The 17,759-nt window shown below is 54.0% G+C and overlaps 1 protein-coding gene across 3 annotated transcripts in view; it reads left to right on the forward strand.

Moving 5' to 3' along the window:
* Positions 1–6,621, forward strand: part of WDR11 (WD repeat domain 11) — a 65,328-nt gene extending 58,707 nt beyond the window's left edge. The window contains exons 27-28 of one of the 3 annotated variants that reach the window (XR_004278530.1): positions 4,337–5,443; positions 6,039–6,621. Coding sequence is in view for 1 of the 3 variants with exons in the window: in XM_032312216.1 (XP_032168107.1) it covers positions 4,337–4,342 (6 nt within the window). In the remaining 2 variants the exon portion in view is untranslated. Of the gene's footprint in view, positions 1–4,336 lie in introns of all 3 variants that reach the window. The other 2 variants (XR_004278531.1, XM_032312216.1) reach the window with 2 other exon arrangements.
* The last annotated feature ends 11,138 nt before the right edge of the window (positions 6,622–17,759 follow it).

Raw genomic sequence — 17,759 nt, forward strand, 5'->3', positions numbered from 1 at the left:
TAGTAACCATCTTTTTGAATTCTCTGTGCTTTAATTTTCTGTCTTTGTGTTTGTCCAACAACTGAAGTATCTGAGATGTGACTATTATAAATTATTCCTGTCTATAACTTACCAGAATGATAAATAAAAAGGAAATTCCAGCCAGGCATTTGTGTTCCACAAGCTGCTGTGCAGGAGGTCAGGAGCCATGCTGGCTTCTCAGGAGTCATTCCAGCTTCTTACCCTCCGAAGGAGTCCCAGGATTGGACCAAACGCCCCCACCGTGGGCAGATCTGCCTCAGTTCCCAAGAGAGCAGGGCTCTTGGAGGGAGATGAGGGAGTGGCATTCCGGTCTCCCCTCCTGGATGTCCAGGGTGGTGCATCTCCTCACACCCTCCAGGAGCTAGGATTTTTGAATAGAGTCATGGCCTCTGCCCTTAGGCATCAACCATCCACTCTGACAAGGAACTGAGATCCACCGAGGGGATGGGCTTACTCTAGAATGCCTGTTCCCAGGCTGGCACTTTGGCTAAAGTTGTAGAAGAAATCCAGGATGCATTCATTAGTCCTGTAACTGGCTCACTTTTCTTGTCCTTTCTGTGCCTGGGCGGGTTACCCTGGAATTCTGAGGGCCCGGGCAAACACAGCCCTCTGTATTGCCTGTGGTTAAATGATTGCCCATGTATATTTTGTTTATGCGGCCATCAGCTACCTAAAGGGAAAAAGAATGTTGACCTTAGTAAGCAGAGAGGAAAAAAGAAATCTTACTCTAGAGTGGGGTATTTTGAAAATTAAATATGTTTGGATTCGAGGCCAACAACTAAGCAGTGAGGCACCGCCTGCTAGGGTTGGAGGTGGGGTTGGAGGCGGGAACCTGCTCCGTGCCTGACGCCAAGGCCCTGAAGTATGTCACAGCCCAGCTGGGTAGGACAGTGGTCACTGTTCGTCACCACAAGACAGAGACCCGGTCTGTCAAAGTACAACTGGAAGTCCCATCCAGACAACCTGGGAGCCCCTCTCCCTGGTGACCTTGTGGGCCGGAAGCTGAGCGTGCCGGGACAGAGGCTAACGAGGATGAATCACATTCCCAGCTGCACCTCAGCCTGTCTTTTCATGAAGGATCGTTAGGAACCTCGTGTTATTAGTGCATGAGCAAAGAAGGCTTCCCAGGGTGAAACCCACAGCCAGAACTGGGATGAGAGTGACAGTGACTTTGGAGCAGCATGGCCCCCTCTGTGGCCGTACCCATGGGAGTGCCGTCAGGGTCCTGGGCCCTCCCTTGGCAGCCAGTCTAGCGGATCTTGAAGACGTGGTGTGGAGGGGGGTTGCTGGGTGACGCCCTCCTCCTGGCTGGGTGACCCCCTCCTCCTGGCTGGTCTCGCTTTAAGTATTTTCATTGCTTTGAAAGTGGTAGCAGGACCTTCTGTTCTAAAATAGAGCAAATCAGAGCAGCGTCTGTACAAGCCAATCCCGCGCTGCTTCTCCTGATCACCTTGTCCGTGGAACAGACCCTGGTACCAAAGCAGTTCCCCTCTCAGCTGTTTGCTGCCTGGAGACGTCACCTGGCACAAGGACAGCGTTCGGTGCCGGTGATTACCCCCCGCATCACCTTCTCCTCAGCAGCGGGGCAGGATGGAAGGGGAGTGTGGAGGCGCAAACTCGTAGCTTGCACAACAGTGAAGCTCTGGCAGGCCTAGGTGCTCCGGGAGCGCATTGTAGCAGCCAGCAGGCCTCCAGTTCCCGTTCTGCGTGCAATCGAGGTGACTGGTCCTAAACAATACGTGCAAGAGAGAACCCTTGCCATTCAAAGGAAAAAGCATTTTGAGTTGATGACACTTGAAGGTGTTACTGTTTTAAAAGAAGGGAAGGGAAGAAGCTGGGCTGTGGGACTCACGTCTGAGACCCGCGGGAATCAGACCAGCTGGGCGGGCCGGAGGGAACTTGGGGAAGCAGATCGTCCTGCTGTCTTTCCTGTCCTTAAAGGATCCTTCTGTGTGTTTGCTTTTCCAGCTGTGCAGGACCCACCGAAAACAACCCCGGAAAGCCCCTCTTTTCTCTCACTCAGGATGTCCCGTGATTCTGAAGCTCTCACATGAGTCCCTTCAGGCAGTTTCAAGTATTTTCTTTCAGCGTTTGGCTCTCTTCCGTAAAAAGTCCAAATAAACACTTCTACCACCCTTTACTTTTGGGGGGACACTGAGAAGAAAGACAGAGTCAAGCTAACTGTTCTAAATACCAGAGAAGGAGAGACGTTCTGGGTTCCATAGGCAATTTGGGTGGTTTTAGCTTTCCCTTCTTCCATATTTATTTGACAGAGAGAGAGCACGAGCAGGGGGAGCGGCAGGAGGAGGAGGAGGAGGAGGAGGAGCAGGCTCCTCGCGGAGCAGAGAGCCTGGCCTGAGCCACCCGGGCGCCCTCCCTTCTTGCGTGTTTATATGTAGCACAACCAAGCGCAGTTAGGGAAGAGGGTTGTTCCAGACCCTGAGATGCACTACTTAAGAAGACTGGGCCAGAACAGGTAGTTGAAAATTTAAGATCAGATAAAAAGACATTCCTCATCACTGCCTCTAAAATGTAGTCCATTTTCTCCGCAGTTAAACGGTATTTTTAAAGCTGAAGTGAAGTGGGCTGATGTGGAGGCAGAGGGGGGAGGCATAGTGGCGCAGGAAGGGGCCTCTTCACTGTGACCAGCCCTCTAGGTTAAGGGTCTGCAGACGGACCTGGGGAGCGAATCCCAGCTCACTGCCCATTTTCTAAATAAAGTTTTACTGAAACACAGTCATGCCCATCTGTTCTTTGTGGCTGTTTTCATTCAGCAGGGACGAGTAGATGCAGCAGAGACCATATGGCCTGAAAAGCCTAAAATATTTAAATGTCTGGCTCTTACAGGAAGGTTTACACACTCCTGCTTAAGGTCCCACGTGCTTGCTTGGGATGAAATTTCACATGTCCGGCTGCCCTGTTGGGTGCAGATCGGTACGGAGCCCTTTGCGGTTTGCCTGTAAGCAGGTGCACTTGGACCAGCCTCCTTCCAGAAAGAGGTTGTTTCAGCGCCACCTGGTTCCCTGTGGAGGCCCAGTTTCCCATGGCGCTGGGTCTAGGAAACTACGTATAACGTGAACCACCCGGGGTGACCTTAATTGTATTCCTGACAATTCTGAGATAAAAGGCACTAGTAGATGATAGAAAAACTTAAATCCAAGAGCTGTTTCATATCAACACGTTAAAGCAAATGTCAGTTTTATTCCAGACACCTCCTAACCCGTTCTGCTGTGATAAAACCCTCGTTGTGTTCCAGTCTTCTGACCTCTGAGCAGCATCTTTAAGCCCTACTACTTCAGGCAGGTAGAAGCCCCAGAATACTAATGTCCTAAGCCGGTGGTGGGCCCTGCCATCGCTGATGTGAATCTGTAGGACCACACTGGGGAGAGAATCCTGGGCCGGGGAGCCCAGTCTGATGCACGGAATCCAGCTGGAGGACCCGGGAAGTGGAACAGAGACCGGAAGTGAAGGTTGGACGAGTCTGAGTGTATGATCGCATGGAAGAAGAGCTCGGGAGGAAACTGGCAAAGTGCTGCTTGCTGAGACCTGGGAGGGAGGGAGGAAAGGAGGAGGCAGGCGTGAGTCAGGGATGGGGAATACCTGGGCGGCCCTGGTGCGGCTGCTCTGGTGAGTGAGCCCCGCCCTGGGAGCCCACGTGTCTTGGCTCCAGGAAGTCACTTGCACATCCGCACGCCCTGCCACACCGGGTGTCGCCCGATCCTTACGGCTTCGTGGCTGACAGTCTTGCCCCCGCTCACAGAAGAGGAAACTAAGGTTCAGAGATGTTGGGGACAACTGGGGTGACCCTCTGTCTTGGACTGTCCCCAAATGAGGAATTTCCTGCGACTCTGGATTTGGGATGTGAAAGCCAGAATGGTGTCAGGCGACACGGGTCCTCGTAAGTGACAGAGCCGGGAGGTAAGACACAGGCCTGCCTGACTCCTCAGCCTGCATGGCCTCCACCGGCCGTGTAAACGTGAGATCGGGGACATTTCCCTCTGCAGCTGAGCTGCAGTCCTGAGTGCCCTCCTCATCTGGGGTGAGGCCGGCCTCAGTCCGCAAGCTAGGTGCAGCTAAGGCCCGGCCATCAGCGGGGCCAAGATTTAAAGAACTGTCTTCTTAGCCATCGGGTACTAGAAAGAATGTGATTTTCAAAACATTATTTTAAAAACCTCTTGAATGTTTGGATGTTCCGAGTTGCTTTATCGGTTTGAAAGAGGTTATACCGTTTGGGCTGGGGACACTCTCCTTTCGTAAGGAAACTGCCGAAGGATGCTATTGCTCTATTTTCTGTCCTTTTTTTTTTTTTTTTAAGGAATAGGAGGTCCTCTGGGGGAACTGAAACCTCACCTGTCGGCTGAATCTAAACATCCGTGTGCAAAACCCGCTCCGTCCATCACGGGCTTTGGGACAGATGTGGCTTCCTTCTGCCACCTCAGAGGTGGCTCTGTTTCCAGGTATGATGCAGGCAGGGGACAACGTTTGCTCCTTGTCCTGGCAGGGCAGGACCTGGGATGGCTGGGTCCTTGGAACCCTGGTCTCAGTGATTCTCCTGTTCAGGCCAGCTCCCACTGCTTGGTCTGCTTGGGAGTCCTGGTGGGATTCAAGTCACTCAACGAATCTCCGACAACCTTGTGGGCCCATGTGTTCTGAACAAAGACTAAAACCAGGCAGGGCTTCTGATGAGTGGTGGGGACACAGTGTGCATTTGCAGAGGGAGAGGAAGACCCCAGAGACCATTCCATAGACATTGTCCCTTTCACTGGCATTTGCCTCCACACCTTCCTCCTTCCCCCTCCTCCCAGTCCCCAGTAACTCGGCAGCTGGCCCTTCTAGGTGAGAATTGAGCCTTAGGAAGCTTCTGGAGGCCACTAGGACACTGAACAGAGAAGCAGGTCCCTACTGAGGCAGAGTGACTGGAGCTCACTGCCCCGTTCCCAGAGAGGGGCAAAGGCTAGTTTGATCGTCCATGAAAACCCAGTTCCCATCCGAAGACACAGGGCAGGAGCAGCTCACTTCTGCCCTTGGAGAACCAGTGGCCAGATGGGGGGCCAGGGAAAACCTCCCTTTGTGAGCTTGGGTCTGGTCCAAGCATTTGCTGCTTTGTCCCTTTGATCATGACACTGACCTCTCAGTCTTTTGGCCTTGAACTGTCAATGGTTGTGACAACTTGATCCTTACACCACGGATGCAGTGGAGGGAAGTGGAAGGGCCGTGTTTGCGAGGTGAGCAGCCGGTGGCTTTTTACAGAGTAGTAGCCATGCTTGGAGAGTCTCGGGGCTGCGTGGGCGGCCCAGCCCCTGAGCTCTGGACCCTCGGACCGGGATTGAACCCAGTGGATCCCGGCAGAGAGAGAGCCTATGGCTGAGACACACACACAGCCCGCAGAGGGGACTGCTGGCTCTCCTGTAGGGGCTGAATGGTGAATGGCTGAATTCTGGGAGATGCATGTCCGTCCCCCTGGAATCTCAGAACCTGTCCTTATGTGGAAATAGGGTGTTCGTAGACCTTGATGATTAGATGATCAAGCCACGTCTGGTGTCCCTAAGAGGAGAGGACACAGAGACACACAGAGAAGGTGGCCCTGGGAAGAGATTAGATGGATGCAACAGACAGCCTCTGAACACCAAGGAGGGCTGGAAGCCTCCGGAAGCCAGGCAGCCAGCCTCCAGAGCTGAGAGAATACATTTCTGCTGCTTTTGGCCCCCAGGTGTGAGGTGATCTGTTACAGTGGTCCTAGGCCCCGAACATGCTGCCACTGACCAAAACCGAGGACCCAGAATTCCTCAGGTCCTCCCCGTGGCAGGGCCTGTACCCCTCCTCCCAGAATAGTAGAAGTTCCAGCTCCACTCCCCTGGCAGAGAGGGCCTTTGGCTTGCATTTGTTTTTCTCGGGCCTGCTTTCCAGAAAGAAAAGAAAGGCTCCCAGTTGTACCTCTGGACCCAGAAAGTTCATTTTTAAGCAACTTTACTGAGCCAAGCTCTCTGCCTTCTGTGTTCTGCCCCTGGTCTCAGCAGCTCTCACCACACGTTGCTGGCTCGTCTTTCCGCTGCCTGCTGCTGATCGGAGGGAACTACAGTTCCAACATTTCCTAAGCCCACAGCCCAGGAAAGTCCTGTGTGGCCGTCAAAACCATCCAGACCCATGACTGTGGCTTGGGGAAGATTCCAGAGGTGGGACTCTGGTGGTTTTACTTTTCCAGGCTTCTAAAGCCAAGAGGTTTTTTTTTCTCCCAAAATATCACAATCTGTGTTCCTTGGAACCATAATGTCCTGCAAAATATTAATAAACATTTTTAAAGCATCATAATCAAGTAAGTTTGGGAAATGCCAAAATAAATACAGTTAAATAAGTTCTTTTTTATTGTAGACCTTCAAGGCCTTTAATATGCCAGATACATGTTGTACCCCTCTAAGCCAAGGATTATGGAATTTAAGATTCCTAAAGCTATTTGATCACAGTCCTTACCGTGTTCTGCCCGCTCCTGCCTGAGCGCGCTCTTCTGCACTTCGGCAGTGCGGACCTCCCTGCCTTCCTGCCTTCCTGCCTTCCTGCCAAGGCTTTCTCTTCCAAGTGCAAAAAACCCAAACCAAAACAAAACAAAACAAACAAACAAACAAAAAACCCCACCCTGCTCCTCCAGCCTGCCCCATAAGTGAGTGGACGATGCCATTTTCCAGCTGGGAACCCTTCACCAAGTCTCTCCCTGCAAACAGTTCCCTTTCAAATGACACAAAAGGTCCTCAGTGAGCCTCTCCCACTCAGCACCTGCCATTTGCACCCTGTGACTTAACCAACCGGCCGACATACTGGTCGTTTCTGCCACCACGGCGTCGCTCTTGCCGTCTCCCACGCCCCCCCCCCCCCCCCCCCCCCGCCTCAGCCGCCCCCTCCCCATCTCACGCCTCTGAGCTTACCGCAAGATCTTCCGCTCCGCTCCGTAATGCCCCGTTCTTCAGTCGGTGTCCTCTCCCGGGCTGGAGGCCCCAGGAGGGCAAGGTGGGTCTCCTCCAGACGGCATCTCTAGCATTTGCTACAGGTGTCCATACACGTGATGGGTCGGGGTCCCGGCCAGCCACGGGCCATGTGTTACCAGAAGGTAAGGTTCCTGCCATGACAGGCTGTTGGGTCCATAGCCTACGGTTCTGGGCCCCTTCGCTTCTTGCTCTGCGGATCCCCTGTGCTGGTGGTGAGTACGACCGCATTGCTTTTCGTGTCCCCCGAGCCCGGAGAGTTTTATGTTGAAGGGGTGTCTCTCCTAAGCACCATGGACTAGCGTTTTTTATTTTTTTACTCTTTCAGTCGGAGTCCTAGACCCCTCACACACAGCGGCGTGACTCCGTGCGATGCAGTGGGTATCCGCCATCTTCATGGTTTTCACCTTTCCCTTTTATTTGCTATCTTTCCCCCCCACTCCCTGGACTTTGGGATGAGTATTTTTTAATATCGCATTTCCCCACTATTATCTTGTTACTTATATGTTCTATTCTATTCATTTCACAATTATCTGGGGGATTACAACACTCATCCCAACTCGTTATTAAAGTCTAACATAAATTAGTATTCTTTCCACTTTCCAGACAGTGAAAAGGACTTTAGAATGTGCTAATTCTGCTGATCCTTCTTCTGGCTCAGGAGATATTGTTACCATGTATTTTAATTCTTTGTATTTGCAGACCTCCTTGAGACATAATTACTGTTTTACGAGGTCAGTATCCATTTAGACTTGCCCACGTCAGGATGGGCTCTTCCTGTCTTACCCAACTGCCCTCTGGACCCCTCTCCCTCTCCCTGAAGAACACCTTCCACTGGGGTCTTTACTCTGTGTCTGCCGGTGATGAATTCTCTCCGCTTCCCTCTGTCTTCACTGTCTTCATTTTGCTTCCATTTCTTTTGGGGAACATTTCAGGCATACAAAAATAGAGAAAACAATGGAATGAACCTCTGTGTACCCATAACCCAGCTTAAACAATCATCTCTGAGCTCCGTTATTTTGAGGATATTTTCACTGCATAGTCCAGCCTGGTGATCATTTTCTTTCTGAAGACCCTCCATCATCTTCCTGCGGCCACGATTTCTACGGAGAAGCCCACTGTCAGTCTTTGATATGCCTGATAATCTTTGATGGTCAGATGTTCTATATAAAAAACTTCATGTAGTTTGAAGCTTTGGATGGGGCTGTCTTCCTCCTGGGGTTTTCCTTTAGCCTTTCACAGGCAGCCAAGGGAGATGCCTTAGCAGTCCTGGGTTACGTTGATCCAGCTGCAGGCCGAGATGATCCTAAATGGGCTTTGACCTTTGGGAGGGCTGGTCTATTTCTAGTTGACTCTATTTTTAGTGTAAGGAGCCTTTCAGGGTCCCTAACCCCACTCTGTCCACTGAAAGGTCCACGTAGGTTCACAGCCTTTCCGTCACCTCTTAAACACAGAAAAAAACATTTTAGACCATTCTTAAAAAAGGGGGTAAGTTTCCAGTGTCCCTGGGACCTCCACTGAGTGGGCCACAGCCCACAGCCGGCTGGGCGGGAACTGGCAGGCAAGGCACCTTCCCCACTCAGCAAAGGCGTGTCGTGATCCGATCTTCCCCCAGGTCCCACGGTGCTCCCCTTCCACTCCTCCTCGTGGCATCTAACAGGGCGCTAGGGCACTCGGAAATGACCCATAGTGTTGAGGTCTGTGGCTTTTTCCCCCCTAGATTTGTGGCCATCATATTTAAAAGATGAGACCATACAGTGTCGCAGGCTCAGGGGTGGGATGGATCATGTTTCTGCTGCAGCTTGATTTGGGTGGTTTGATTTTAGTATAGATTGAGTTCAGATGCACCATAACTTTTTATTTTACAGATAACAGGCTCTAGAACAAATCAGAAAACCAAATGCTGCCAAGGAGGCGGGGAGGAGGTCAGTCATAAGCATGAGCGGGGCGGGCAGGGTGCGGTTGTGAGGGGTCTGGGGGCCCCAGGCTCAGGAAGGAGGGTTCGTAGCAGGAGACGGAGGCCCGAGTGTCAGATCTGAAGTTTCAAAAGAAGCTGAAAGTCCAAATAACTTCACAGAATATCCAGACTTTTAAGTGTTGGCTTGATTTAGAAAAAAAAGAAAAAAAAAAAAATCTCGTACAAGCTGAACAAAATACACCCCTGAGCCAAAATTGGCTCTGGTGCCGACAGTCTGTGACTCTCACAGTCGTAAAACCAGGAAAATACCAGCACTGGGCTTTACTTGGTAACTTCCCTATGTTTATAGGCAAAGCAAAGAGCTGGAAGATACTCAGCTCTTGGGAACACCCTGGTCTTGCTGCGCTGCCTGCGGGGCACCGTCCCCCTCCCCCCGCCACGCTTGGGCAGCTTGCTAGCCTGCGTCCCAGGTGTTTCTGCCTCGTGCCCGGTCACCTGAGCTGTAGGTGCAATTGTAACAATATGCACGACCCTGCAGCCTTGTGCACTTGGAGGACCGAGGGGCGGGGTGTGAGCGTCTGAGGTCCGCACGGTGCCCAGACCATTTTGTCCTGCTGTCAGGGTTGAGGGTACTTTGCTTCTCCCTCTCCTGTCCTCCTGTTGGAGTGAGAGCGGATGTGCCCATGCCGACCTCTCCATTCCTCACAGGGCCCCCCCACCGGCTTAGAAGGGGCCGCCTTCCCAACATCGGGGTGCATTGGCCCCTCCACAGCCTCGAGGGCCCATTCTCCAGGCTCACTGCAGGGATGGGGTGGGGGAGGAGAGAGCACGGGACGCAGGTCGGGAGTCAGTATGGAGTCAGTGCTTCCTGTCGCTCGCTGGCGGAATCAGGCATTTTGCTCTGCAATCTGAAATTCCGCGCTTTCAGCATCGGGGTGCAGCCAATGCTGATGGAGTGCAGCAGAGTGCAGTGCAGACCGACGCTGGCTTTCTGGGTGTTCTCCTGCCCCCAGACCTGTCTGTGTGTCTGAGCTCACCCTGCCCGCTGCTCCCCAGCAAATGCTCCCACGCTGCTTCCTGCTAGCCCTTGGCCTGGGGGCAGTTTCCATCCTCCTCACGCCTGCCCCGTGGTCCCCAGGACCTTGGGGGAAGGCTGTATCTGGTCCTGGACACAGGGCTGGCACATGGCTTCACTGATGATCGGCACAGCCTGTGGGGAGAAGGCTTTGGTCCTTGTTACTGACGTCGACACCTTGAACGCCCCTCAGAGTGGTCCTGGGTGGTGAAAGCTTCACCCCCACCTCTCTGCTCCCCTTCCAGACTCCCCAGCCCTGGCTCTCCCAGTGCGGCCGCACCTCCCCACCCGCCCCTCCCAGTCGCTGCCCTCCCGCCTGGACCTCGGAGATCCAAATTCTCTGCTCTCCTGGCCCGCAGGGCATTGTTATCTCTGAGCATAGGATCACTTCACTTCAAAACCCCCAGGGCACTGCCACTGTCTTCTTAGAGAGACTATACTGTCTTCTTTTCATTTTAAGATTTTATTTATTTATTTGACAGAGAGAGATCACAAGTAGGCAGAGAGAGAGAGGAGGGAAGCAGGGTCCCCACTGAGCAGAGAGCCCAATGCGGGGCTCGATCCCAGGACCCTGAGATCATGACCTGAGCCGAAGGCAGAGGCTCAACCCACTGAGCCACCCAGGCTCCCCGTGTCTTCTTTTTTAAAAAGAGATTTTATTTGTTTATTTGAGAGAGTGAGAGAGAGAGCACAAGCAGAAGTAGGGACAGAGGGAGAAGCACGCTCCCCGCTGAGCAGGGAGCCCAACGAGGGCCTTGATCCCGCGACCCTGGGATCATGATCTGAGCCGAAAGCAGCCGCTTTACCATGACTGAATCACCCAGGCGCCCCAAAGGGACCCTACTTTCAATAAGGAAAATCCCTCCAGTCCAGACTACGCTCGGGAGCTGTGGGAGGACAACCTGGCAGGTATCAGAAGGGAATGACACTGGAGGCACCTGCATGGCCGGGGCTACAGACTGGTGTCCGCAGGGGAACAGCGGCGGAAGGAGTCTTCACGCTCTTCACTTACAAAGCCAACGACTAGGCGGGCGTCGGGCGTGAAGGAGGACGCCGGGTGTCCTCGAAGACCTGGATCCCAGGTCTGTACCTCTGAAACCAATAATATATCACATATTAATTAGTTGAATTAAAATTTAAAAAAATTTAAATGTGAATTACTGTGGTGCCTGGGTGGCTCAGTCGATTAAGTGTTGGATTCTTGATTATTGGCTCAGGTCGTGATCTTGGGGTGATGAGGTCAAGCCCCGTGTTGGGCTCCATGCGGAGTGTGGAGCCTGCTTACGAGTCTCTCTGCCTCTGCCCCTCCCCCCACTTATGTAATTAATATAATGTAATGTAGTATCACATATAACAACATCAAAAAAAGTCAAACCTCTACAACAAATTCTTGTTGGCAGTTATGTCTACGGGGGGTGGATTCTGGGTGGTTTAAAATGTTCATCTTATCAGTATTATCTATATTTTCTGAATTTTTTAACAATAAAAATTTTCCCATAATTAATAACACGGTATTGTTTAATTCTGATGACAAAAAGACTCAGCCCACCAATCCCCAACCTGTGCAATGTCTTTCCTCGGGGCTCCCCCTGCAGCCCACGGGGTGGGGGAGGGGGAAGGTGAAGTCTCCCGTGTCCCACGCTCCCCCACAGGCCCAGGACCACCTCCCTCAGAGGCTGTGCCATCCATCACAGGGCATTACAAGCCTCCCTCCCGCTCGGCGGTGCCCTCCTGCCTACCAGCACCTGCAGAACATCCTCGTCACAGTGCCGATTACAGCGGGGACCCGTTCGTGTCCGCTCTTTCTCAGGTGCAGTTTCTGGTCTAGGTCTGTCTTCCCCACTGCGCTGCCTCCACAAGGGTAGGAATCCAGTGCCCCAGGGTTAGCTCCGTCTGTAGAACACATGGTGAGTGCTGAGTAAAGTCACTAAGTGCACAGGTGAATGCACTTGAATCAGGACTGTCTGAAAGTCCAAATCCCTGTCCCTGATGTCGTTGGCCATCAGATGCAGCCCGTTGAAATGCAGAAACCCTGCCGGGCCGCGGAGGCTCTTTCTCACCGGCTGGAGCAGCACACCCATCATCTAGATCAGAGAAGAACTTCTTACACGTTTGTCCCCAAGGAGTCTTGCTCTCTGCAAAAGCTCCAACCGAGCCCACCTGTGTGATGTGGGGACCCTGATGTTCTCAGAGCACTGGTCTTCCCAAATATGAAACTAAGCTCCTACATTTTTTCATGTCTTATTTTAATTTTGAAGGTGCACCATTCAGTTAAAATATATATACTATTTCCCCTCCGGACTTCTGTTTCCAAAGAGAGAGCAAAAGTTCTGCTCTAGCCTGTGCGTCAGCATCACCAGGAGGGCTTACTAAAATGCTGAGCCCCGAGCCCTATCCACAGTTTCTAACTGAGAAGTTGTCAGCAGGAGGCTGAGCCGGCCGCCTTCCTAGTCCGTTCCCTGGGGCAGCTGACGCTGCTGGTCCTGGCATCCCCTGTGAAGGATCGTGGAGCCATCCACTCTGCCCCGCCGATTGGGGGAGGGGAGCAGCAGCCCTGCTGTGTGGCCTGGAGGAAATCCCGGGCCCCTTTTAAGAACTGCCTGGGAAGGTGGCCCCGGCTGCCCTGTCAGCATGTCCTAGCCAGCACTGGACAGCAGAGGGCAGCAGAGATTGGGAAATGGGGGTTCCTTGGGCTGCTCAACCCCTCCACTGAACTCTGTAGGCCACTGGAGTATCTTCTGTTGGGTCTCCCATCTGGCAGCTCAGCACTCCGAAAGACATTAACCAAAGGACCAAAAAAAAAAAAAAAAAAAAAAGTCCTAATCCATTTGCGCTTTCTTGTGACTCGGAGCGGTAAATTGATGCTTCATATGGAAACCTATGTAGTAGTCAGGTGATCGTAAACCACCTGTACAGTCCTGCACACTGGGAAGAATGAGGCCCGGAGAAGGAGAAAGGGCCCCTGGCCGCACACTGCCACGGGCTCAGGATAAGCCCAAGCCGATCACTCTGTCCCATTGTGAGTTTTGCATTCGCTCTTAGAAGAGAACCCAGCCAGGAGGCCTTAAAGGCTAGTTTTCTGCCATGGGTCTCGGGGGTGGGATGGGGGGGCTCCAGAAGAGGCCTGGGTGTGGAAAGGATGTGAGTGGTTTGAGTTGGGCCCCATGAGTTTAAACCCCCTCCATGTGCAGTTGGAAATGAGGTCCCTACAAGTATTTGCCCCGGGGTCCCCAAACATCTAGTCAGAGACCGCTCAGGATTCTGGTCTGGCTCCCGTCCAGCAGGTCTTCAAACAGAGCGCCCCGTGCTCCCTTCCCAAGTGTGGATCTGCTGGTGTGGGCCCACTCCCCAGGCACTCTGAGTCCCCTGACCCCACTCATCAGGTCTGACGGTGGCCCTGGGATGTGAGTGTTAGGCTCCCACGAGACTCAGGCCAGTCTTCCCCAGCCACATCTGGAGGAGCAGTGCATCGAGGTTAAACCTGGGTGCAGAGAAGACCAGAGCCCAGGCCAAGACTGGAAATCTCCTGTCTCTGTCCTCAGAATCACTCACCCTCTGGAAGGAGCATTCCTTGTTTCTGGTAACTTCCTCCAACTGTCTCTGACCGTCCTGATGTTTGGGAGGCCCAAGAGCAAAACGTGTGTGCCTATTACTAAAAAGGCATTAATCGAGATAACAAGCTGGTAGATGAGACGTAAGTTATTTTTCTACCTTGACAACTACGTCTTCCTCATCATCTGGAAGGCCAGGTTTAAATTTAGAAATCTTACGAGTTGCCTCTCAAAACAAGCAGTGCAGAGAGCTGGACTTTGACCCGCCCCGTTTGAGGTTCACCCCCAGCGCTCTGCTGGGCCACCAGGCGCCACGTGAACGCGTGTGACTGCTCATGCGTGTGTACCCGCAGCCCCACACATCCAAGTCCTGCCCATCCCCACCACTCACACAGCCGGCTGTGCTGCCACGCACAGGAGAGAAGGCCACACAGGCCTGGGGTGGGGTCAAGGCTCCAGGTACCCAAGACAAACTCTGGGAGGTCAGGCTGAAGGGCCCGGGAGGCGCGTGCCTGTCCTGGGAGGCCTTACCCTGGAAGCAGGCACATCCTCCCCCCCCCCGCCGGGGTCTCCAGCCAAGCCCACCTCAGGGGGCCCACGCTGCCTGCTCCTCCCTTGAAGACCCCGTGCTCGGTGCCCATCAGCACACTGCACTCCTCGAAGGCCCAGCCTCTCCCCTGCACGCCTTGGGGTCCCTGCGTGTGGGCATGTCCTCCTTAGCCCCCGGGCTCCCAGCTGCTGCCCTGATTCCAAGGTGCGCTTCTCAGTTCTTTCTGAGAGGAAAAGGATGTGGGGTCAGAGCCCCACGGCTCAGAGGGCCCCATGAGGCTTTAGGGAGTCTCTGGGAGGGGTGGTGGTTGGCAGGACCATTCAGTGGCCCTCCAGCTCTGCCCCCAGCCCTAGGAGGCTTTCAGAGACCCCTCCCCGGCCCCTTTAGGAGAAGGCCAGATGCATTTGTCATTTCCAAGGCGGCTGGGGCTACAGACCTTGGGTGGGCTCGTGTCTTGGCCACGCTGAGGCTGGGATGTGCCCCCGCCCCCCGTCCCAGACCGGGCCTGGGTGCTGTCGGCAGGGTGGGAGGTGAAGGGCCCGGGTTATGAAAAGCTCCCAGCGCAGCCTGCTGAAGGCGGCACTGGCTTTGGGCACCCCCAGCCACGCAAGGGCTTTCTCGAGTCTCTGGCAGCCTGGTGAGTATTTTAACAAGTGCCTGAGAAGCTTCAGATGTGCACTAAAGGGTGAGAGGCACAGCTTGGAAATCGTTTTCTATTCATCCAGTCAACTGGTCTTCACCAAGCGTTCCTGCCCCGGACACCACCAGACTCCTGTCTCCCAGGGCCGAGGAACGGCCAGCTCTCCCCAGCTCTCCTCACGCAGATCCCCTCTCTCCCTGGGTCCCAACTGCAATTTCAGGGACGCCCCTTCCAAAATGGCTGCCACCTCCGGGCCCTCTCCACCGCATCCCCTCCTCGAGCTCCTTCTTGGCCTTTACCACAGGCACCAGCTAGCTCATTCTTGTATTTATTTTACTCACGGCTCTGCCTCCCTCTGGAATGTAAGCCCCCCTCCACGGCCCCCAGGCAAGGGCCTGATGTGTCAAGACCACTCCTCCCTCGCCAGTGTTGCTGGCATTTAGTGGGCTCGGTGAGTATCTGCTGGATGACGAATGGGGCCACCACGACTCAGCGGATGCCTGTCACTTCCCGGACTGAGACAACGGGACACGGGCGCCTGCTGGACAAAGAGGGTGTTTGAAAGGCCAGGTGTAGGTGGCGGAAGCCTCAGGTCTTGAAGCCCCGGCATGGTGGGCGGCCAGCCCCTCTCTGGGCCATGCGCTCATGAAAGGCAGAGAGGAAGAGAGATCGAGAGGCTCCCAGACAGGGCGTCCCCCCTCGCGAGGAAGGATTCAGGGCTCAACACGCTTCCTGGGGTCGGGTCTGTACAGGTAGAAGGAAGAGGCCCCAGCTGGCTCCTAGGCTGGGCCAGCCCAAGGCCTGGCAAGAGACTTCGCTGCAGAACCTGCTTGTACGTACTTGCTCGCTGGCACGCCTTGAATTGTTTTTTGGCTGCCTTGTTAGCAGATGAAGCTTTCTTTTTAAAAGATGAAGAAGAAGAAGAAAAAAGAACCTCGAGCGAGGGCTTGACTGGAGCTGACCCCGGAGGAGGCGGAGGCCGTTACTGATGGGCGCTACATTGGTCTAATTAATCTTCTTGTCAACAAAGTTGTTCGCTGCCGGTGCCAGCCCCTGACATCACCCCGCAAGCTTGCCACACTGGTTCGTACCCAACTACAAAGGCCGCCTCTGACCCGGCCCTAAGCTCACCAGCCCCCATACAAATGCCCCCTGGACTGGACCCGAGGAGGAGAGCAGAGGTCTCGCACCCGCCAATGTAGGGGGTCCCCAAGGAATCACAAACCTGGAAGGCTCAGGGGGTTCTGCAAACCTTAAGGAGCCTGATTCCCAAAGAAAGTCAGAGATCCTGGGCTTCAGATTACGTTCGGGACCTCTGCTAACCGCCCTATGGAACTGAACCCAGGCTTTAGGAATTCGGGGCACTGCGGTCAAAGGGTGGAGACCGGTCCTGCCAGCGGGAGTCCAAGGTGCAGACTGTGCGGTTTGTGGGTTTACCTGCGCCCCCTGGTGGCCACTGCCCGCCACTGCAAGAGTCTCTTATGAATTCTCCTGCGGGTCCTCCTGGTGGTCTGGATCCCCCTGCTGATTTCCCGCAAAGCGTCCAGCACAGTCTACACTCACCCTGTTTGTTTACTTGTTAATCAAGCTGCTCACCCACCAGCTTCTTCACCAAGTCGTCCCTGGATGAAATCCAGGGACTCTGTGATTCCTTTCCCTAACCTCTCATAGAAATTTAACATTTTCTTCAATTATGAACACAGACAATTCGTCACAGCATATCCACAAAGCCTGTGACTTTGTCACTGGCAGAAATCATGGCTGTTTGCACATCACATCCCTGTTGGTGCACTTGTCTCGAAATACCACGTGCGCATCACCATACGGAATAGCAATAGTTAGCATTCTGGTCTGTAGATCTTGCTACATGGTGTATTAACAGAGAATACGACTATGTCACAATTTAAGAAGACATTTTGGGGACTGTGTTTTCGTATAATTGGTTGCTTTGTAATTCTGTGTACCTTATTTTATGTGTTTGCCAATGTTTTGACTGACCAAAGTGTCCCCTCTGAGCAGCACCCCACCGCGCAGTTCCTCCTGCTGTTACAGCCACACGGACCGCCTGAGCCTAGAGCTGGAGATCAAGGGATGTTCCCAAAAGGACGGTTTGGTCCTTCCCCAACCAGGCATCACCCAACTAACTCACTGGTCCCGGAGAGGGTTTGAGCGCGCGGTCCCAGCTGCGCTTCCCATTCCAGCCACGCGATGGCGCTGTGCGCCCGGCCGCGGGCTCCGCGTGTCCAGGCCTGCAGCGCCCTAGCTGCGGACTCCCGCGCCCGACTCCACGCCCAGGATTCCCTGTTCGGTTCCCGCCTCCGAAGGGCCGTGGGACACCTCCCCCCCGCCCCCCAGCTCTGGGAAGAATGCTCGCCGAAACCTCGCTGAGGTTAACCAGCAGCAGGTCAGTTACCCATCAGCAACTCACCTGTCACGGATCAGTTACCATCAGTTCCGCGGAGCTGGAGATCAGCCCCAGGGCTGGAGGCCTGGGAACTCAGGGCAGCGGCCCTGGCCTGGCAGAAGAGGCGAGAGGAGCCGGGTTCTCACTGCCCTCGGGCTGAAACTCCAGGAGCCGGGCTTTGAGAACCTCTAACTCACTGCCCAGCACACCCCGTGCCCTCAGAGGGGGCCATGGCGTAGAGGCCACAGCCCTGTCGTGGGAGCGCGGTGGACTTGAGTTCCGATTCCGTCTCCGCCTTTGCTTCCCTTTCCTCTTTTGCAAAGCGAGGATACGAGTCCCGACCAGTTGGCAGGATGAGGGAGATGATGCTAGAAAAGTCTTACTGGGGCGGGCGCCCTGCGCTCAAGTCCTGGGGGATCTGAAATCATCATCCCTTTGTGGCCAAGCAGGCCTCGGTGTCGTCTTCCCAAACAGGAAGAACCTCCTGGTTGTGGAATTCAGTGAGGGGCATGCAGAGCTCCAATGGCGATGGGACCGGTCATCCTGATGTCGTTCCTGAAAGAGGACTGAAGTGCCCGCCGGTGCACGTCCGTTCTGATAACACAGCCCCTCGGGCCCTAGTACAT

Source organism: Mustela erminea, chromosome 14, assembly GCF_009829155.1.
Source record: "Mustela erminea isolate mMusErm1 chromosome 14, mMusErm1.Pri, whole genome shotgun sequence".
In the NCBI taxonomy this organism is placed as follows: Eukaryota; Metazoa; Chordata; class Mammalia; order Carnivora; family Mustelidae; genus Mustela; species Mustela erminea.